The 23,650-nt window shown below is 39.7% G+C and overlaps 1 protein-coding gene across 5 annotated transcripts in view; it reads right to left on the bottom strand.

Annotated features, from left to right (window-relative positions):
- The window catches only part of plekhg6 (pleckstrin homology domain containing, family G (with RhoGef domain) member 6), a 61,705-nt gene that overhangs the window by 15,208 nt on the left and 22,847 nt on the right, over nt 1–23,650 (bottom strand). For 3 of the 5 annotated variants that reach the window (XM_039763678.1, XM_039763677.1, XM_039763679.1), the window contains exons 2-14: nt 17,473–17,601; nt 17,185–17,349; nt 16,991–17,086; nt 15,560–15,610; nt 15,279–15,428; nt 15,080–15,190; nt 12,010–12,159; nt 11,074–11,211; nt 10,265–10,384; nt 6,545–6,677; nt 6,305–6,420; nt 6,083–6,225; nt 5,049–5,972 (exon numbers count right to left, since the gene is read on the bottom strand). In XM_039763678.1, the coding sequence (XP_039619612.1) occupies nt 5,049–5,972; nt 6,083–6,225; nt 6,305–6,420; nt 6,545–6,677; nt 10,265–10,384; nt 11,074–11,211; nt 12,010–12,159; nt 15,080–15,190; nt 15,279–15,428; nt 15,560–15,610; nt 16,991–17,086; nt 17,185–17,349; nt 17,473–17,544 (2,369 nt within the window). In that variant the 5' untranslated portion in view covers nt 17,545–17,601. Of the gene's footprint in view, nt 1–5,048; nt 5,973–6,082; nt 6,226–6,304; nt 6,421–6,544; nt 6,678–10,264; nt 10,385–11,073; nt 11,212–12,009; nt 12,160–15,079; nt 15,191–15,278; nt 15,429–15,559; nt 15,611–16,990; nt 17,087–17,184; nt 17,350–17,472; nt 17,602–22,963; nt 23,581–23,650 lie in introns of all 5 variants that reach the window. The other 2 variants (XM_039763675.1, XM_039763676.1) reach the window with 1 other exon arrangement.

The raw sequence follows: 23,650 nt of genomic DNA, 5'->3' as shown, positions 1-23,650 counted from the left end.
GTCTGAGGTCAAGAGCGCTCTGGAGCAGGTTTTCATCCAGGATGTCTCTGTACATTGCTACAGTCATCTTTCCCTTTTTTCTGACTAGTCTTTCAGTTCCTGCCTCTGAAAATCATTCCCACAGCATGATGCTGCCACCACCATGCTTCACTGTAGGGATGGCATTGGCCTGGTGATGAGCAGTACCTGGTTTCCTCCAAATGTGACGCCTGGCATTCACATCAAAGAGTTCAATATTTGTCTCATCAGACCAGAGAATTTTGTTTCTCATGGTCTGAGAGTCCTCCAGGTGCCTTTTGGCAAACTCCAGGCAGGCTGCTTTGTGCCTTTTACTAAGGAGTGGCTTCCGTCTGGCCACTCTACCATACAGGCCTGATTGGTGGATTGCTGCAGAGACGGTTGTCCTTCTGGAAGGATCTCCTCTCTTCACAGAGGACCTCTGGAGCTCTGACAGAGCGACCATCGGGTTCTTGGTCACCTCCCTGACTAACGCCCTTCTCCCCCGATCGCTCAGTTTAGATTGCTGGCCAGCTCTAGGAAGAGTCCTGGTGGTTTCAAACTTCTTCCACTTACGGATGATGGAGGCCACCTTTCTCACTGGGACCTTCAAAGCAACAGAAATTTTTTCTTTAACCTTCCCCAGATTTGTGCCTCAAGACAATCCTGTCTCGGAGGTCTACAGACAATTCCTTTGACTTCATGCTTGGTTTGTGCTCTGACATGAACTGTCAACTGTGGGACCTTATATAGACAGGTGTGTGCTTTTCCAAATCATGTCCAGTCAACTGAATTTACCACAGGTGGACGCCAACTAAGCTGCAGAAACATCTCAAGGATGATCAGGGGAAACAGGATAGACTTGAGCTCAATTTTGAGCTTCATGGCAAAGGCTATGAATACTTATGTACATGTGCTTTCTCAGTATTTTTATTTTTAATACATTTGCAAAAATCTCAAGTAAACTTTTTTCACGTTGTCATTATGGGGTGTTGTGTGTAGAATTCTGAGGAAAAAATGAATTTAATCCATTTTGGAGTAAGGCTGTAACATAACAAAATGTGGAAAAAGTGATAGGCTGTGAATACTTTCCGGATGCAATGTAAATGACAAACACAATATTACACTTGTATCTTTATTTCCTGAGGAAAAATTATCAATTGTTATATATTTACTAGGCTGACCCGCCTTTTAAGGTGGCCGACTTTTATGTTGACCACTTCTTAAGGCAATTCAATATATAGATCAATTTGGTATTTTATACAAACTCATTAATTTGGTTATATTGCATTTGAGCGGTATTACTTTAATACTCGTAGTTTCTGTTATTTTTGTGATGAAATTTAAACTTTTTTTCTATATTGAGGTTGCCCTTTTGAACCCTCCTGATATTTACTATGCGGTTTGGCATTTGTACTCCATCAACATTAATTATTTCCAGAGACATCATTTTGTCTGTTTTTCCAGTGCATCGCACACAAAAGCAAGGGAACGATGGGAGCACCAGAACTCTGCTCACATCATGTCGCTTCGTACCACAAGCTGTAAGTAGTAAGTCTGTGATAAGCGGAATACCGCTACGCTTTCCACTCACGGGATGGAAGGACAATCCCGATCGCTTTTATATAGAAGGATGTGTGAAAAAGTATGTGAACCTCTAAATGAATTATTAATTAATTTGAGGGGAACATGTAAGTCAGGTGTTTCCATCAATGGGATGACAATGAGCTGTGAGTGTGGCAGGCCCTTCCCTTATTTGAAGACTATAAATTTGGATCTTCACTGTCAAAAACTAACCTTCACCAAACAGGTTTGTTGAAGTGTGTAATTCCTCAATCAAAGTAGATTTTAGTGACCTCAAACAAAAAGTTGTTGATGCCCACAAAGCTGAAAAATGTTACAAAACCATTTGTAAAGAGTGTGGATTCCTTCAGTACACTATCAGTCAGATTGTATACAAATGGTGAAAAGTCAACATTGGTAATCTCACCCAGGAGTGGTTGACCGATAAAGATCACCCCAAGAGAAAACCATGTAACATTCTAGGAGGTAATACAAGACCCCAGGGTAGTATTTAAAGATGTAAAGGTCTCTTACATTGGCTAATGTCATTGTTTTTGAGTTCACCATTATTAGAAAACTGAACAACAAAACTGTGTAATGGCAAGGTAGCAACAAGAAAGCGAGAACTCTCCAAGAAGAACATAGCTGCCTAACTTAAGTTTGCTAACGAGCATGGGGATGAACCAGAAACCTATTAGAAGAATGCTCTGTGGACAGATGATTCGAAAACAGAATAATTTTTTTGGCTTGAATAAGAGGCATTATGCTTGGTGAAAAGCAAACACTTCATTCCAGTATTAGCACACTATATCATATGTGAAAAATGGTGGTGAAAGTATAATAGTTTAGGCCTGCTTTGCTGCCTCTGGACCAACATGGCTTGCCCCATCATTGATGGAACTATGAATTCTGAACTGTAAACGCCCAAGTCTTTCAACCAAAGAATAGCTAAAGCAGAAGAAATGTACTGTTTTTGGAATGCCTGAGTCAAAGTCCTGACCATAACCCGTAAGAAATGTTGTGGATGGACATGAAACAAGCAGTCAATGCAAGGAAGCTCTTCAGCATCCCTGATTTGAAGCAGTTTTTGCAAGGAAGAATGAGTTAGAATTCTTCCAAGCTGATGTGCAGGACTGATTAGTTGAAGTTATTGCTGCACAACAGGGTCACACCAATTACTGAAAGCAAACATTCACAAACTTGTTGTTGCACACAAGTATGTAACATTGAACCATTCTCCTCAATAAATCGGTAAACAAGTATAGTGTTTTTGTGTCATTTGTTTAATTGGATTTTCTTTATCTAGCTTTTGGACTTACATAATCTGTTAACAGTTTAGGTCATATATATATGCAGAAACAGAGACAAATCTAAAGCATTCACATATTTTCTAGTACTGCTGCATACAGAAAATTTCTCTGTAACAATGTAACTTGGTCAGAATGATCCAAATTATCTTCAAAATTGCAATTACAGACAAAATGTTCCTGTTATAGTGATAATATTAAGACACATTTCTATAAAATACTATCAAATGAATATGCTTTGCTGTTACCGGTTTATCACGCAAGTATGGTATAACTTTTATTAAACCGATTACTTTATTTAGGTACAGAGAAGTGTCAAATGTGAAGTTTTATACTAGATAGGGAAGGAAACAGCCTAAAGTATGCCACAACCCTATAGAAATATAAATAAATGAGCACTGATAAGGAAACTTTCAGACTGTTGACTGCTCAAAAACCACACTGCACTTGTTCACGTCATACATGCTGTAACCACTTGTCCCCCCACCCACCTCCACCTTAATGAACAAAGAACTTAACAATAGCAGGCAAGCATTCATCAATCCCCACCCATTAAGAAAGAAAAAAGTCTGAAGAGTATCGATCTACTTTGTATAAGTTTAAAAAACAACTTTAATCACCAACTGTATTAGAGAATAAGACTCAACATCAAGAAAAAGAGAGTAAATTGTGGTTAATAAGTCAGATGATATATCCTGTCTCTACGGCATTTTTTACAACACTTCATAATGTGTGATGACTAAACAGTTTTATACTCACAAGTTGTTTAAAACACAAGAATAGAAGCTCGTGGTGTTTTGAAACTGAAAGAATTTTCTACTTTGAGTATTAGAATTTACTTTGAGTATTATTTACTTCCTCAAGCTGACCAGCACTAAAACTGAAGCTCTTTTAATTGGCACCCCCCATCAACTTCGTTCCTCTGTAAATTGTATTTCCTCTACCCTCTCCCCTTCTGTTACAAATCTGAGTGTCAAGTTAGACTCCCATCTGTCATTTGATACACATGTTCATCACCTCTGTAAAATTGCATTTCTTCATCTCCAAAACATAGCCAAACTCTGTCCCTACCTCTCCCTCTGTGATGCTGAAAAGCTGGTTCATGCCTTTGTTTCATCCAGGCTGGATTATTGTAATGCACTCCTCATCGGGATTCCCAACAAGAGCCTTCAAAAGCTCCAACAAATTCAAAATAGTGCTGCAAGAATCCTGATGAGGATGTGGACAAAATATGAATACATTTCACCAATCCTTCGGTCACTTCATTGGCTCCCTATACACCTCCGTATTGAATACAAACTATGTTTGTTTACTCATCAGTGTATCCATGGAAATGCTCCACAATATCTTAAGGAACTCCTTATACTACAATCCACTACAAGAAACCTCCGTTTTGCAAATACCTACTGCCTTCGTCCCCCTGTGACCAAACTTCATACAATGGGTGACTGAGCCTTTGCAGCCGCTGCTCCACGGCTCTGGAATGCCCTAACACAGAGCCTGAGAACACAGCAGATTTTGGGCTGTTTTAAAAAAAACAGCTACAGACTTTTCTATTTAGGAAAGCTTATTAACAAGAATGCTACTAATTATTGTTGTTTTATCTCTGTTTTTACCTTGCTTTGCCTTTGTTTAAACTTTTATATATAGCACTTTGAGATTTACTACTAGTGTAAAGTGCCCTATAAATAAAATGGATTATTATTATTATCACTTATTTCGTTTGAATGGAAACACTGGGCTTCTCTAAGCAGGAATAACACATTTGAAAATTTCCTGACCTTCTGCTGACCAATACAATGTGCCCATAGTTTCTCTGATATTTTCTAGTAAAAGACTATATAATCAATTAAATTTTACATTGTGCTTCTTGAGGGAACACATTAGTTATTGAAGACATTTGACTAAAGTCATGTATGTTTAAATGTCTTTTGGATAAAATGTATTCACTGATTGAGTTTGACACACACACACACACACACGTACACACACACATATATTGTTCATGGCTGACAACCATGACACTGTCCTAATGTAAACGTAAAGAATGCACTGTAAAGCAAGATCATTCAGTGTAATTGTGTAGTAATGGTCATTGTAATAACATGACACCACATTCCAGCAAAAAAAAAAAAAAAGATTTATGATTGCTGTCATAAAAAAAAAACTTTTTTGTCATACCTTATACGACTATGCAGTTTCTCTATGTGTGCTAACTCTTCAGCATCAAATGGTGCTTCATCTTCCTCATCATCTTCTAGCCCACCATCCATGGATTGTGCCTTGAATGCTGTGCCAGAATGGGCATGGCCTTTGACAAATTCAAGTTCTTCCCCATCTGAGAACAGTTCATCCTCACTCCATCCTTTGTCTGAGGCTGACATAGCTATGCTGAAGGAAAAGCCCTTTTCTGAGCCTTGCCGGCTTCCCCAGTCTCTGTCCATGGCCTCAGCTCTAAGCAGTGTGTCTGCTAAAGACTTAGAGCGTGGGTAAGAATTAAGTTTGTTCTCCAGCTCAGAAGCAGACAAAGATTTTTGTCCAAGGGAAAAATCAGGAATTGAAAGTATTGCCTCTTGAGAACCTGAAATGGTGTTTTGCTGCTGAGTCCTTAAAAATAAGTCCGAAGATGAATGGCCTAGACCAGAGCTGGACAACCACTTCTGTGTCCTCAGCATCCTATCAGGCATTGAAAGGTGAGTTCCAGATGATGGCAGGTCAGGATTAGAGGTAGACAATGCATGTAAAGACCTTGAAGTCAACTGAGGACATAATAATGAAGGATTAGAATGGTCAGAATTTGCAATTGTGGGAATATCCTGCTGTGAGGTACCTGTGGTACTTGGCAACTCAGTTGAGGCTTCACTGCTACTTAGAAGAGCCATCTTTCTATTAGGTCTTTTTAAAGGTTTTTGGCGGCGAATACGGTGATTTACTATTCGAGGGAAAGCTCCAGGTTCTGTTTCTGCTGACCCAGGTTCATCTGCATCATCTGATTGGTTGCGGATTACAGTGTTTCCATTCTTCACTGCCAGCAGTTCCTCATCGTCATTTGTAACCAGGAGTTGTGGGATGATGAGGCTGTCGCTTCTTCCTTGTTGTCTTGTGCTGTAAGTTAAATAATTATTGATCAGTTTGAGCATTTCATTTGCAGGATGTTTTTTGCATGTTAACATTGTAAATCATGATAGTAAATCCTCCCTCAGCCAAAATCTTACCTTTCAGATGCTTTGTGGACTTGTCTATATAGAGAAATGCCTTCTTCTGAGTCTTTTGCTTGAGCCCCCTGCTCCTTTACAACCAAACGCTGCTCTGCCTCTTTTCGACGAGATTCTTCCCCTTTCATCTTGATCAATTCCCTCTAGAAAAATGCCAGTGACACTTGATGAAAATAGAACAACTTTTTGTAGATCCTTAATATTGCTGAGGCTTTAAGATACCTGTGCATTGTGAATAGCTTCAATCCACTGCTTGCAGATTTTTGAATCTTGTGCTTGAATTACATAGGCAGCAACAGCACAGCAAAAATCATTGAGGTAAATAAGAAGAAAGCTTGCTGGTAAAGAGTGAACACAAAAAGTACATTCAAACTGACTGTTGGCATGTGTCACAATACTCCAACTCTTACAACAGGACAATTCTAGAAAAGTATAGGTAGATTAGGAATAAGTGGGAAATACCTGGGTCTTTCAATTGGCGACAAACAGCTTGATCAATCATTAAGGGTGGCCTTGTTACCTTGGCCGTATCAGTCTTCTTCTGATGTTTGGTAAAGAGGATAAGGTCAGAGAACAGGAAAGTGTACATCTCTGTCTGTAAGAAAACAAATATTAAGAAGGCATAGTAAACATAGGCCCCTCCTCGAACTGCCACCTTATCGTGGTGGAGGAGTTTGCGTGTCCCAATGATCCTAGGAGCTCTGTTGTCCGGGGCTTTATGCCCCTGGTAGGGCCACCCAAGGCAAACTGGTCCTAGGTGAGGGATGAGACAAAGAGCGGTTCAATAGACCTTCTATGACGAATAAAAAAATGTGGACGCCATTTTCCCTTGCCTGGACGCGGGTCACCGGGGCCTCCTCTGGAGCAAGGCCTGGAGGTGGGGCTTGATGGAGAGCACCTGGTGGCCAAGTCTGCACCCCTGGGGCTCAGCCGGGAACAGTCCGAAGAGGCAACGTGGGTCCCCCTTCTCATGGGCTCACCACCTATGGGAGGGGCCAAGGAGGTCGGGTGCAGTGTGAGTTGGGTGGTGGCTGAAGGCAGGGACCTTGGCGGTCCGATCTTCGGCTGCAGAAGCTGGCTCTTGGGAAGTGGATTGTCACCTCTCTGAAGGGGAAGGAGCCTAAGCTAGTGCGCGAAGTCGAGAGGTTCTGGCTAGATATAGTTGGGCTCGCCTCAACGCACAGCTTGGACTCTGGAACCAATCTCCTTGAGAGGGGCTGGACTCTCTACCACTCTGAAGTTGCCACCAATGAGAGGCTCAGAACGGGTGTGGGCATACTTATTGTATATTATATTGCCCCCCAACTTGGAGCCTGTACATTGGGGTTTACCTTGGTGGACGAGAGGGTAGCCTCCCTCCACCTTCGGGTGGGGGAACGGGTCCTGACTGTTTGTGTGTATGCGCCGAACAGCAGTTTGGAGTACCCACCCTTTTTTGGAGTCCCTGGAGGGGGTGCTAGGGGGCATACCTTCTGGGACTCCCTCGTACTCCTGGGAGACTTCAATGCTCACGTGGGCAATGACAGTGAGACCTGGAAGGGCGTGATTGGGAGGAATGGCCCCCCCTCCGATCTGAACCCGAGCTGTGTTTTGTTATTGGACTTCTGTGCTCATCACAGATTGTCCATAATGAACACCATGTTCAAGCATAGGGGTGTTCATATGTGCACTTGGCACCAGGACACCCTAGGCCTCAGTTCGATGATTGACTCTGTGGTCGTGTCGTCGGACTTGCCGCCACATGTCTTGAACACTCAGGTGAAGTGAGGGGTGGAGCTGTCAACTGATCACCACCTGGTGGTGAGTTGGCTTCAATGGTGTGGGAGGATGCCGGTTAGGCCTGGCAGGCCCAAATGTGTTGTGAGGGTCTGCTGGGAACGTCTGTCAGCGTCCCCTGTCAGAAGTAGCTTCAACTCCCACCTTCGGCAGAACATCGACCATGTCCCGAGGGAGGTGGGGGACATTGAGTCCGAAAGGGCCATGTTCTGTGCCTCTATTGTTGAGGCAGCTGACCGGAGCTGTGGCCATAAGGTGGTCGGTGCCTGTCGTGGCGGCAATGCCCGAAACCCGTTAGTGGACACCAGTGGTGAGGGATGCCGTCAAGCTGAAGAAGGAGTCCTACCAGACCCTTTTGTCCTGTGGGCTAATAGGTACCGACAGGCCAAGCGGAATGCGGCTTCGGTGGTTGCTGAGGCAAAAACTCGGGCATGGGAGGAGTTTGGGGAGGCCATGGAGAATGACTTTTGGACGGCTTCGAGGAGATTCTGGTCCACCGTCCGGCGCCTCAGGAGGGGGAAGCAGTGCAGTGTCAACACTGTATATGGTGGGGATGGTGCGCTGCTGACCCTCACTCGACGCTAGGGTCGGTGGGGAGTACTTCAAAGACCTCCTCAATCCCACTAACATGCCTTCCAATGAGGAAGCAGAGCCTGGGGACCCCGAGGTGGGCTCCCCCATCTCTGGGGCTGAGGTCACCAAGGGAGTGAAAAAATTCCTTGGTGGCAAGGCCCCGGGGGTGGATGAGATACTCCCGGAGTTCCTCAAGGCTCTGGATGTTGTAGGACTGTCTTGGTTGACACATCTCTGCAACATCGCATGAACATTGGGGACAGTGCCTCTGGATTGGCAGACCGGGGTAGTGGTCCCCCTCTTTAAAAAGGGGGATCGGAGGGTGTGTTCCAACTGCAGCGGAATCACACTCCTCAGCCTCCCTGCTCCCTGGAAAAGTCTATTCGGGGGTTCTGGAGAGGAGGGTCCATCGGATAGTCAAACCTCGGATTCAGGAGGAACAGTGTGGTTTTCGTCCTGGTCGCGGAACAGTGGACCAGCTCTACACCCTTAGCAGAATCCTGGAAGGTGCATGGGAGTTTGCCCAAACAGTCTACATGTGTTTTGTGGACTTGGAAAGGGCGTTTATCCATGTCCCTCGGGGAATCCTGTGAGGGGTGCTCCGGGAGTATGGGGTACCGGACCCCCTGATAAGAGCTGTTTGGTCCTTGTACAACCGGTGTCAGAGCTTGGTCTGTATTGCCAGCAGTAAGTAGAGCCCGTTTCCAGTGAGAGTTGGACTCCGCCAGGGCTGCCCTTTGTCACTGATTCTGTTCATAACTTTTATCAGATACATACATGCATGCACTTACTTCACAAAAATAATATATTATGAATTTGTCCTTTAAGCCAAAACATTTAATTGCACATCCAACCATCCATTTTGTAAAATTTCTCATTCCAGTACAAGGTCTTAGAGAACTGAAGCCTATCCCAGCATCATCCAACAAAAGGTTGAAAGCCCATCCTAGACAGATTTCCAATCCACAACAGTACACACTTATGCACATGTACATACATCCACACCTAGTCAAGTTATAGTCAATAACCTACCTACATGTTTGGTTTGGATAAATTATGTGGCTTCTTCTGCTCTCATTTCACTTCCAGTAAAAATCTCCAGTGGGCATTTTTATGATACCTGAAAAATCTCTTGGGTCCCTTTCATGTAGAAATAGTCCTACTTATATTCTCAAAGATTGCTTTACTCCATCTCCTATTCCAACTGTAATGCCCTGAAGCCCTGAATTTAATTTGCTTTCCTGTTGGTTCTAAGAACTACCCTGGGGCTGGTTTACTGTCTACAGGGTGTTGTTATTTTTTCTGTGTCTCCTTGGGGTTATTGGTAAATTATACATGTCATTTCTGGTGTTTTGATACCCAAGGAATTCTAATCCAACACTTCTTGTTAGTTTTGAGTTAGTTTTAAGTTCATTATATTATTTTATGTGTTTTCCAATGACATTCTCTCTTTTATGGGTACCGTCATTTTTGCCATGATGCAGTCACCCCCTGTTAAGCATATTGGTCTTGAAGATTGAGATCTTTGACTCACCAATGTGATGGTTGGTGCAGTGCACTTTCTAGCTATTCAAGACTGCAGATAAAACCTGACAGTTAGTGAGTGCATTTCCTTGGTTTATTTTAGTGTACTGATCTTGTGCTTTGACTATTGACAACAAATTAATTTTTTAATTGGGCTTAGACGAAAGATGGGATGGGTCTCTTATTTATAACTGTGGTCTGTTTTTTTCACTGTAATTAATCTTTTGGAGTTACAATATTCTCACCTGACAACTGGTTCTTTCTAGTCAGGGAAGTTGTAGTGTGATATTATGAATATGTCATGCTCACCTTGCTGTCCTTGCCCTCCCGAATCTTTAGGTATCCCTCCAGGAGCAGCTGCCGAACATGCTGTGATCCCACTGCTTGCATTGGTGCTGTCAGGTCCAGTGTGCTGAACTCTCTGAGGTGCTGAATTCATAAACAAAGAGGCTGTTTTGTTAGGCAGTACAGTAATAATGCATTCTTCTTGACATAAAGTGTGTCATATCTTCTATCTTATACAGAGTCCTCCATCAAATTTTTTAGTTGCCTTTTTGAGGTCTACTAGTCATTATGCAGAGGAAATGCTGTAAGCCTAACATGTCCAAAAGATTCACAAGTAGTACTACATTTATATTTAGGTAAGGGTGGACTGCTCAATATTGTTCGGTAGTGATCAAGTTTTCTTTTTTCTTGTAATATTTAAAAGACAAATATACCAGAGTTTCACACAGCCCCATGTCATTAATAAAAGACCCCATTGTAGAATAGCTAATAGCTGAGTCTTCAGAAATTCAAGGGCACAATTCAAGTGGTGGTGTTGAGTCCATATTTAGAGAATGTATGTTGTAATCAGCACAAATGTCACATATGCTTCTATGTTCAAATATCTATTCTGTATATTGAGATTGTAGAGTACACCTCCGGTTGCTATAGCATCCATCCCTCTGTAGCTAATAATTAATAATGAAAAATAATAACGTGGCAGAAAATCAGGAAATTAAAAGATAGCCGTGGGTGCTTTCATTCATACAAACCTGTTGTTTCCCCTTGACTAAGTTTTAAAAATAAATTCAACTGTAATTAATCATGTTTATAGAAACATTTATGACCAATACCTTGTCCACCTCCTCCCCAATGGTTTCCACTACATCGTAACTGTCAATTCTCTGTGCCACAGCAGCCAATTTCTGGTGCTCTTCGTGGAGTTGCATCTTGGAGTTGATGTGATGCAAGAATTCCTCAACTTTATTGATCTGAAAAGAAGGAGAAGACAATTTACTTTCTAATTCAGTTTTGGGATTGTGGGGATTCAAAGCCTATCATTACATAATTTAAAATACAGGAAGTTGATTGAGCCATGTAACATAATGCACTGCTCTTCACAAAAACCCTGTTTGCTGAGAAAGAGTGTGCTTCATATATACTGTACATAAAACCAAACAAACCAAGCAGTCTTTCTTTTACATTCAGAAGTGTCACTGTCAACCAACACCAAAATTAAACCTTTTACTTTTAACACTGACATATAGAAAAAGGTACTTTCCGAGAACAGGCCCATAAGTTGCCTGCTGGGATTATGCAGGGAGAGAGAAATGAGTCAGCAGTCCTCCACTTTAACGGCTAAGCCACAGTAACTGTTGTAATTCTGAAAGCACTCAGGCTGAGTAATGTGAAGGCAGGGCAAATAAAGGATTATTGCATTTTTTTAAAATCTTAACAGGATAATTGAATTACTTGGTAACCTAAGTGACAGTTTAGGTACACTGGATGGATAAACAGATAAATCGATCCATCATTTGACTGACTGAACATACTAAATGGCTTAGCAGATGAATGCATTGATAATTCATTTTTGAACTGATTGATTTATTAGTTGAGTAGATGGATGAATGGATGCATGGGTTTATGCATGCATTATTGATGTGTTTATTTAAATAGAGGATGAATTGATTAACTTACTGATTGGTTAAATGTGTGTATTGAATAAACTGTTTAGCTAATTACATACATTGATTGGATCAGTTTATTGCCACATAATCAGTTTTTTTTACCATGTTTTGTAAGGCATCCCTGGTCTCAGTTTCTTCCACTCTCTTTAAAATGGACTTTAGCAGCAGTGGATATTTGGTGATGCGCTGATGTGGGCGAGCAAGCATGTCACTCAGGCGCATTCGATTGCACTGTTTGTGTGTTTCCACCCACTGAAGGCAAAAAATAAAGCACAATGTTGACAGTGTAACAGTGTTCTTCCAAAATTATTAAAATAGCAAAAAATAAACAAAACAAAACATACCCATCACTCATAATAAACTATATTTGGGAAAATAAAAAATGTTATTTTTTTTTTTTGGAAAAGATCAGGCAATAAAGCAATGCTACAGAGTAACTCCAAACGATGTCCTAATGCTTGTAATGAATTTAATGAATTAGAACTCAGAAGTATGGAGGCAATGTACCTGTACTGAAGAATAAAATCTTTGTTTTTTTCAAACTACAGACTGTTTTTAAATTTATATTTTGCTCATACAAACCAGTATGAATGAAAAAAGAATTAACTTACAAAGAAATTTATAGGCCTGTTAAAGCAAATTAACTACAGCGGAAATTTAAATTAAAAGCATCTCTTAAACAATGCATTCTTCCTGTATTGTGGATCTGTTTCATTCAGTTTACAACTTAATGATAAAAGAGATATGCACAGGATCAAAGCTTTTGAACAGGGGCTATCAATTACCAGGACAACTAGCTAATCATATGTGTGTAATGTCACATTTCCACCACTGCATGGGATTTCAACATAAATAATGCCCAGTCTTAAAAAACAAAAATGTTCGACATAGGAAGTGATGTCTGAGAACAAAACATGCCAGAAAGAGAGAGTGATCATTTCATTTAGATGTAAAAAATGAAAAGAGAGAGACATCTGGAGATCACATGAGGAGCAACAACGTACAAGTGTGGAAAATCTAAAACTGAAGCCACCAACTGGAAGTTATATTTTTGCCCAGATTTACAAGTGAGACATGTCTCAGAAGATGAACTCTTTTGTTTTCATTTTCTATGGAGTTCCAAACTACTTTTCTGGTAGGACAGACAGAACATTTATATTATTTGTGTCAGCTTGTTGGGTATTACTTCCTGCTTCCATTTATTTTTTGGTTAAACAGTTAATAATTGCAGTTGCACAGAACATCCTAATTTGTTCATTTACAGCTTTGCTTTGGCAGTGTATCTGTTGTTTGGGGGGTTTGTATTGTAAAGTATTTGTTTTGTCTGTGAAAATAAATTACACATTTTCATTTCTTTACTGTTATTCACTGTGTGCAGGTCAGGGATTTGTCGTGAGTGAGTTGAACAAATATGAGTGTTGGTCACTGAACTCAAAACAGATTTTATTAGTATTGCTGCAGGTATGACAGCAGTTTCTGATCGTGTGGCTGCGTGAGGCTTATTCAGACTCCCAAGGTAGTGGAACAAACTTGTGCGTTACGCCGGTTGCTGAGTTAAAAAGCCAGCCAGAACAACATCCACTGTTGATTTACAGTAAGTCTTACATATATAAACAACAACAACCTAAAGGCTCACGTGAGAGTAATTTGCCGCCAAGACATGAGGGGGCACTAAGTAATAACATTCTCTCTTCTCCTTCCCCTCCTGCAGAAAGGAAGACAGTAACATTATTTCTGGGGTCAGACCACCTGGACCTGCCTCTTTCTCCCAGAATCAAAGTTAAGAGGAAACAACACCATCTTGGGCAGACAGATTAATTGTTTTCACAAGACACCTCAACTTATACCACTCATTTTATTTTAAGCATTACCGCTATACCACTCATTTTATTTTAAGCATTTTGCGTACCTTCAATATACGGAGTTTGCCTTCGGGTGAACCAGCCCCTTTATCCTGTGCTTTTGTCTCTTTTCTATATATATATATATATATATATAATTAATTTTCTTTTCTATTATACCTTCTTGGTATTATTATTCTTTAACAAATTCCACATTGCTTTCAATTTTCTATACTTTGTCCTTATATCTAAAGAGATTAAAGTAATAAAGTGAACATTAGGGTACCTGATACAAGGGAGATTGCCATTTTGGCTGAGAGGTCACGTTTCAATAGAAGAACAAGTGCAGTAGAAGTAAGACTCAGCTGGCACATAACCAAAGGGTGCTGAGCCTTTGCGTGTTTCAGGGACACCTGTACATTTCTTACAGCTAGTGATATTGAATCCCTATGTGGAGTGCTCAAGTGTGACAGACATGAGGCATTACTCTTATGTACTCAAGTAAATGGGATCCTATTTATATTATCACAGATTGACTGGCAGTTAAGCATCATTTATACATAATTGATTGAATAAGATTTCTGTGTGTTTTCCTATGTGGAATACTACAGAGGGAATAGCAGTTAGGCATCACTCATACATAGTTTTTTGAATAGGATCTGTGTGTTTGTGTATCTGTGTTTATGTTAATGTTAAGGTGCGACAATAGTTCAGCCTAGTAACAAACTTGGTAAGTCTCACAGATCCCTCAATAATACAGTAATATACATATGTAACATTCCTTTCTGCTACAATTGAGGGAGGCAGACTCAAAAATAATTACTACAAAGATCAGGAGACGAAAGACAGAAATGCAGAGTGGGGTAAGCAAAGGGCAGAAAGAAAAGAAATCAATATATCTCCATCCCTTTACCAGGGGCGCTGAGTAGTGGAAAGGCTAGATTTCTTCAAAGAAGAGTTGGGAGAAAAGAAAATTTAGCTTTTTGAAATAATACATTAAAAGTAACCTGAAAGCTTTATGCTTCCAGGGACTTCTACTTTTAGACATTACTTGCAGCCTGCAATTGTCTAGAAAGTGTTGGAATTTATTCTGATTTACTGCTTTATTTTAAAGCAAACTTTACTTTTGTTTACTTATTAAACATAATACTGGAATATATACAATAATTCAATGAGTATTTGATTTTTCTCCTGTAGTTGTTAATACAAATAGTATTGCCATCCTCAGAGAACAATTTTAAGACCACTGAATGCTTTTGTTCACCTCTGTGAAATCTTTGATGCAAATGAACTCTCAAAATATATTTTAGCCACTACCTCTTTATACTCACTGCCACATAAATCCGAAACAACTCATTTTGCTCCATTTCTTGCCTTGCGTATTCCATGCATTTCTCTTGTGCAGCACAGTATTGAATATAGGGGGAAAACCTATCAGAGAACTGGAAAAAAAAACAAAACAAAACAAAAACAAATTAATTCCAAATGTCACTTTTCTACCTTCCTGTAATTGCTGCTTGTTTCACTCACTGTCATGAAGCCAGGCTGTAGACATCGGGGGTCAAAAGGCTTTCGGCTCTTCCTTGCTTCAAGCAGTACTGGCAAAATGATTTGCTCCCAGAAGGCTCTGTGAGCACGAATGATCTCCGGGAGATTGCTGAAGAGTCTATGTGGTTGAACCTGGGACCAAGTAAGGTAGTATTAGATTTTCATACATCACAGATTCAGAAAAAAACAATACAGCAAGAAACAACGAACAAAGGGCAAACTGTATCCTAGGTGATTGCTGCAGAACACTTGACTCAGCTTACCTCTGTCAAAATTTCACATGTATGGAGGTTTAGAATCCCATTAATAAAAAGCTGAAAAATAAGCAAAGTAATTTATAAACTCAATATTTTTCACTAAAACAAGCACCTTTAATAAAGATTGCTGAATAACACTTCATTTTCTTCAACAATATTGTTTAATACAAAGATTTAGGAAAACAAAAAAATCAAAAATTTATTTAAAAGTTTTTTTTACATAGTCACTTTTATTGAAAAATGTATGAATTGCCTTTGCCTATAATCAATATCACAAGTGTTAAAAAATCCATTTATTTGTTACTGAACGTGCTTCAGTACTATTATGACATTTATCCTTTGATTTTCTAACCTTTGATTGATTATATGATTGTAGGCAGCCGGTGGCTACTTGGGAATCAACTCTAGACATGATGTTAGTATTATTAAAACATCTTTCCATTGATTTTCTAGCCCTCTTATTACACTGGTTATGGGGAGCTGGCTGATTACCCTGGCAGAGTTTGAAATGAGGCGAATTATCATTCCTGGACAGAGCACCAGTCCTTTGTGGGGTGCATTAATGCACACCCACCTACAGTGAGCCAATTTAGAATTGCCAAACTTCATAGCTTTGGGATTTGGGAGGAATACCTGAGCAGCTGAAGGAAAACCTACAGAGATACGAGGTAAATGATCATACTCCAAAATGGATTGTGACTAGGCTGGATTTGATCCTAAGGCTCAAGAGCTGTGAGAAAGCTATGCTCAACATTGTACCAGCATGTTGTCTTATAAAAACTGTACCAAAAGATTTTAAGTATTATATAGCACCTTTCTGAGAATAAAAGTAAGAAACTGTGCTAATCAACAATTCTGTAGCAACTATTATTTTACAAAAGGCTTTATACAGAGTGCTTTACAAAAGAGGATTAAATATTAGTGTTTCATATAGCTCCTTTAATAGGAAGCATGGCAGTTAGGAGCTTCATCTAAATGAAAAATTATAATTTTATCATTTATGTTTTAAAACAAAACTTATTAAAAGCAGTTGGATGTAGGGACCATTTACATTGTGATTTTAATAATACACAAACTTCCAAAGTGTAATCTAATAACTTATTAGTATGGGAATTCACAATGATCATTCTTTTTTTAGTGCCTTCCTTTTAATTATGTTTCAATCATTTTCACTATTTAAAAAAGCATATATAAAATACATCAACAAGGTTGCATAGTGGCTTTCATGAGAAATAAAATCACACAATGTATGAGCCATCATGTTACACATTGCCTTTCATATATGATAAGTATATAACAAGTTATTTTACAAAATTCAAGCAGTATCTAAAGAGATAAATATTCATCATGGGAACTACAATAACAAAATGCTTTCATAAAAAATAAAATGTCTTCACAGAATTTGGCTTGAAATTGAAACAGATTTTGTTTCCTTACATCGGTGACAATACGTAGCTTCTTGAGGTAAGCCGCTTCTGTGTAGATTAATTCCCACACTGCTTCCTGTAAATGGGACTGTTTGCGGCTCATATTCTAGAAGGAAAAGAAAAAAGAACAAGCCGTCAATCTGCTTTCATGGGTTCTTTCCTCCTATGTCCAGTAAGATCAAGAAACAAATGCCCAGTGCTAACCTCGTGACCATGCACAATGTCTTTCCAAGAAGGTTCCAGCTTTACATTGGAATCATCATTCCTCCGCACTTCCCATTCGGTGCTTAGATTTGCAGATAGTTTCGGCATTCCAAGCATGCTGTAAGAACTCAGCTTGTTATGAAGCTGTTGTAGACGACCTGGATCCTGAAGTGGTTAAATAAAAGAAAGGTGTTCAGGCACATAATATATTTATGAGATTTGGAGGAATATCATGTTTAATATGTTGGTATTGTTAGATTTATGTGATTATAAAAAAAAGACAGACACCTTATCAGTTGATCCTTGGTTAAACAGGCCACTCCGCAGGGCTGTGCGGTTGTATTTGGAAGCAAGAGACATCGCTTTGGAAATTGTGGCATATTCTGGGACCTTCTTTGTCTTATCCCTTCCTGAAATCTGCAAAGAGATGAGAGACGGGCATTAAGAAGACTCTAAACTGGTGAAACACTGAAAAACACAGTGCTACACATAATCAGTCCCAACCACCTCATTTAATTGCTATTTCTCAAGCCAGCAGTTTGAATGAGTAGATCAATGAGATGTGATAAAGTCACAACTCGTTGAGGGTAACCAAAAAAGATCATAATCTGGCATAGTTCAGGATGTACAGCAAATTGCATCATGTGCACTGTATGAAGACTTTAGCAGTTGGAGTACAAGCCAAGTTAGCTTAAATGGTCAGGCTAAATTCTCAAAAGGATGAGTGATTTAATTAAACAGAATTTTTTATTGACCTGTATCATCAGATTGACATGGTCATTAAAATAAGTTATCGACAACAGCTGAGGTTTCCCATTTTGAGAAATGTGGCCCAGCATGCATGGTCTTTGTACCATCAAAATGCTCTTACCATCTATCAACAAACAAATGGCATTCCTCACAAACGTCAAACAGCCACATTCCATTTACAAAAAGCCAGTCTGACAGGTTTGCTAGACAAAGTGTATGCAGACAGCAGCCCTGCAACATTCCATCAAAGATACGACTTTATTGAAAATATTCCAGATTTTTTAACTTTGGCAGAATCAACAGGGTACACATCCTGTTAACAAATGCTTGAGTTAATACCAAAATCATGAAATAAGAAAAAAAACCAAAATGTCATTCTAGGCAGGGCACATGAGGGAATGAGACACCTAATTGCTAAGGGCTGACTTTCCTAATTGCTCCCATGAAGACAGAAATATTCTTTTAGTAAGGACAGTTTATAGAGAACATTTACCCAACTACAGGCTGATTCTCTTCTTTATTTTTAAGTAATTGTCACTTATTCTAACACTTCAAGTGTAGAAAGGGTAAAAAGCCTCTTGTTCATGTTTCTAGTTATTCTTCGCAACTTTATCTTGTATTTGGTAATATTTTGTCATTACACTTAAAAATAAAAGTAAGTGAGATGACAGGAACAGAAGACAGAAAAACTACACCTCTCCTCCAGAAATGGATACAAATTAGGGAAAACAGAGAGGAGCCAGCAAACTGGCCTGTCACTAAATCAATTTTCCCATCCCTTAGGCAGCACCAGAAATTGCTACTATTGTACTGAGGTGGAAGTGGCACATCCAAAAATCCCCTCATTAGACCTTCATAAAGCCAGCCACAACAATAAATATTACATTTCTGAAAACACACAAATACATTTTGTGCATTTTTTGACTGAAAAACAGAAACTGATGTGTTGTGATAATACTGAAAATTTGCATAAGCTATCATGATAAGAACAATACCTGAACAGTGCTCAAAAATGCACTAGCAAGCATTTGACACAACAAATCTTAGCCAAACTACGTCAAGGACAACATCTATGTTTAAATAATCAGTTGTAAGATGGAGCTGATGAAATGCTATGAGTGACAATAAAGGAGTATATCACAGCAGGCAAATCTACCATCTAGGCAAGCTCAGCTGAAGTTCTCCTTGCCCTTCCACGAGTCCATTATAACAATCTGGGCAGTGACTTGCCAGTTCCACACCCAGGTAGAATAATGATATGCATCATCTGAAAAGAGTATAAGCAATGAAGTCAAAAAATGTGTCTTTTTATATATTAACACCGCGGCACGGGCTTAATTTAATTTGGCCTCTAACAAACTCTTTATTTGAATAGTTTCTGACTTCAGTGGGGTGGCAGCTTCTTTGAAAAGGAGAACCATTTTTCTAGAGGCTGACAAGATTAAAAAGTGATGGAATGATTGTCACTAATTCTCGTCAGGCTTTATTTAGGTTTTTTATATTTATTTTTATGAATATTAGTTGTGATCTATTTTGAATGTACTGTATCCTGGTTTATTTCATTTATTTTGTGGAATTATTCTTGTCTTTTTTGCTGTTTCAGATTGTTAATTCTTTCTATAGACACTGGTGTGTTTTTGATTGAAATTTCCCCATTGGATCCTAAAGCCTGATTGCAGTGTGGTGTGTATAATCTGATCTGATTTTTAGAGAATGAAATAGGATTTACATGCCTTTTGTAACAAAAGTTTTGTATCCAAACCTTCCACATCCAGCTCTCAACAATCATGACTCCTCTCATTTTCACAGATTGCTACATACAGATCCAGCAGTGGTAACTGCACCCAAGCCAACAGCTACAATATTCTGTTTAATGCTTCTCTTCCTTGCTACAACAAGCTGGTAAAAGCAGAAACGCCCTGCACTGAAATCATGTGAAGTAGTATAGAGCCAGCTTCTGTCTGACACAATTATTTTTACACATTTTGGGCATGTGGGGTATACTCAGGATAGATACCTGTGCACACTCATATATGATTTGGACCACTCATAATGAAATTCTTATTATAAATTATTGTTAAATTATACATTAAAAAGGGTGGCACAGAGGCGCAGTGGGTAGTGCTGCTGCCTCTCAGTAAGGAGAACTGGGTTCGCTTCCTGGGTCATCCCTGCGTGGAGTTTGCATGTTCTCCCCGTGTCTGCGTGGGTTTCCTCCGGGTGCTTCGGTTTCTTCCCACAGTCCAAAGACATGCAGGTTGGGTGCAGTGGCGATTCTAAATTGTCCCTAGTGTGTGCTTGGTGTGTGTGTGTGTGTGTACCCTGCGGTGGGCTGGCGCCCTGCCAGGGGTTTGTTTCCTGCCTTGCACCCTGTGTTGGCTCGGATTGGCTCCAGCAGGCCCCCGTGGCCCTGTGGTTAGGATATAGAGGGTTGGATAATGGATGGATGGATGGATATACATTAAAAATTAAAATAAAAAAATAAAAAATCAGGTAAAAACAAAAAATCCGAACAGAGTCAATTTTAGCTGCACACCTACATTGTCAACATGGCCTTCAAAGACTCACACATTTTCAAGTGTTTCATTGTGGAATCACACCATGATCCATCCCAGATTGCACATTTTGCACTGTGGTAACAACCAGTGGTCAGCCACAAACACATGACATCTGCATTACAAAGGCCTTCAGAAACAACTTCTTAGTTCATTAGCTAAAGGAAGAACTACCTTTGCAATTTGTGCAGGGGCTGCCTGTAGGCAAAGCAAACCAGAGCGCTTTCTGATGATGTCTGCTGAGCTTTACTCTCTCACTCAGTCCCCACCTTACCATGTACCACTGGAACTACAATAAGCAAGAGCTTTGTCATGTCAGTAAGAGCATCCAAAAAACTGTAATGTGGAAAAATCCTTCATATGGGAACACTTAATCATGGTTCTACTGTAAACCTCTGCTATTGCATGGTACAGATGTGCTATGCCACGGGTCACTCCTGAAACAAGATGTCAAATTCATGGACTCTTTGTGATTTTAAACACTGAAGCCTACACACTCCCATCTTATCTAGAAAAGAGGAAATGATTAACCACCACCAAGTCACGTCAGTGGTAAATGGCAGCAATTGTTACAAAAATGGAATCCAGTAAAAGTAACAAATAGAGAATCCAATCACCTAACTTTAACTACTATTGGGAATTGACCTTCTGTTCTGGTGTATGCAGGCTATAAACAATTCTAATGTGGAGTTGAATAAGTAAGTAGTGGTTTGTGACTAAAGTGCAAAAGCTCCAGAGAGTGCTATGGCCCTATAGTCCTACAACATTACTGTGTAGAGTGTTAAACTTCAGTAGACTTAATGGAAACATTTTTGAGAAAATTGTTCCATCATTCATACTTGTAAATTCAGTAAATCTTTATTATATAGGTATTTTGCTACATTATAATTGAGTATGCAATGAGCTATGATGGTGCCTTGTAAAGTCAGCTTATTACAATGAATACACATGTCACTTTTCCACTCTCACTAGGAACCAAGTTGAACTAGAATAAATTTTTTTCTATTTTATTTCTACTCCATCCCTGAGATTTCTAATTTTATTTCAACCTTGTTGGGGCTCCAAACACCAACAGAAACTCCTTCAAGTTGAATGTTGCAGTAACAGCCAATCTCTTCATGTAGATGAAAGGATTGTTTAAAATTGTTATTTTAGTTGCTTGCATTGATTGTTCTGTGCAGTACTTGCTTTTAAGGCAAAATGGATATACAAGAGTGCTTGACCACAGACAGAGTACAGCAGCTTGATGTGTAACAAGGATATATATCAGTTTGGTTTCTTTATGCCTGGTAAACAGCTTAGGCCTATCAAGGATATTGAGTACCAAGTTTCTTTAAGATAACTTAGCCAGAAATTGTGGCATGTAATAGCATGACTATATCTATTATTGTTCCCCCTGCATGAGTTTTATTTTTGTTACACAACTTCGAAGTTGTGCCTTATAGTTTAATACACATGCTTTGTTGGTTGTTTAAAGATTATCTCAAAGTAATGACAATGGTTGTGCCAATCATGTATAATTACATTTTATTTGCCACATAAACAGCTAAGGAAATAAATATATGTATATGAATATATCAGTGAATATCCAAAAACATGATCATATAAAGAGCAGAGCAGCATCCGGTAGCTCTGCCATAATTTGATGAGATCAGTGCTTAAGTGTTACCTACTTTTAACATTGCTACTTATAATGGAAAAACACTGGGAGGAAGACCACGACTCTGGTTTAGCTGTTAATTGATGAAAAAGTAAGAATGTGTTGCAGTGCTAACTGCATGGGCAACAAAGTCCAAAAGGAAAGAATCAAAAGCTGCTATCCTTTGAGTGAACTCATCTACTCATCTATATGGCAAAGTATCCTGTGCTTCACATTGGCAAGCTGTGCATTTGCAGTTGTGCTGTTCTAATGATTGAATGGATCCATTAATCTATCCATTTTCTACACTACTTTATTCCATTACAGCACGGGAAGGAGGAAGGAACCAACCCCGGAAGAGTCACTAGTTCACTGTAGAGTACACTCAAACACGCTCTCACTCTCTGATACCAGGCCAGCGTGCAGTGCGCAATAAGCTCAAATCTTAAGGAAGGCACACAGGAAACCCACAGAAAAATGTGCAAACTTCCTACATAAAGTAAGCAGACTAGAATCTGAACCAATATCCAGTACAGCCCTTATTTAGTGACATAAATAAAAAAAAATCCTCACCTGTCTTTAAGCAATTTGGTTTAGGCAGCTACATCCACTACTGTATGTAGGGTGTTCACTGCAAGCAAGAAAGCCTCAAGAGTCACCTAAGGTTATGTTTAATTTTTAAAATCCTGAATCAAGCCTGGTTAAAAAATATCCAGTGCTTTAACGTGCACTCTACAGTACTGCATATAGGAAAGCCCCAGGGCTGAGTGTGCTGTTATATGGTTTGTTCAAGGCCAAGATGAAGAGTTCACAAAGTATGAGTCTGAACCCCTACCTGATTGCTGGAAATAGTGAACCATTTCCCTTTATTTTCCTCCAGCTTTGAAAGCAGAGATGTCCCCTGGTTGCTCAGTTGTCTTTGTACAGCAGGGAACTCTCTGTAAGCCTTGAGTGTAACTCCGTCACCTGATGCTTCAGCCCAGTGCTCTTTGCTTATCCCACTGGAAAGCAGACTTGATGGCCTGTTACCCAGCATGCTGTGGTCCCAGCTCCTGTTGGGCTGGTTGACTGGTTTTGTCACTCCTTTCCACGGTCGTGAAAATTCCAGCATTTTTCTCACAAAAAAAAATGACAGCTAAAGGTATTCAATTCATCAAATAAAAGGTTAAAGTAGAGTCATCAGCAAGAATGGTGGAATATTGTCCAGGACTGAAGTGCTCCCTGCAAAGGTAACCAATTTAGACAGCCCCTTCTTTAGCAGACAGTCAGAAGCTGCTAACAGAAGTGTCCTGTACACATCCAGCTGCTTCACATGGCCCTCACTGCAGAAAGTTGAACAAATTCCATCCATCATCGAATCCCTTCCTTTTTCATCCCAAGGTAATATTTAGGGAACATCCTGTTTCCTGTCACGTTGCAGGCTCTTTTTTGTGCTGTTTCCCCTGCTGTAACCTTAAGGAGAACACACAAAGTCATGGTCATTTCTGAAGTTTTTTTCCCCCAGTTTGCTAGCAATACCCGG

Source organism: Polypterus senegalus, chromosome 9 (assembly GCF_016835505.1).
Source record: "Polypterus senegalus isolate Bchr_013 chromosome 9, ASM1683550v1, whole genome shotgun sequence".
NCBI lineage: Eukaryota > Metazoa > Chordata > Cladistia > Polypteriformes > Polypteridae > Polypterus > Polypterus senegalus.
The sequence above is the reverse complement of the archived record's forward strand: the minus strand, read 5'-3'. Positions and strand labels throughout refer to the sequence as shown.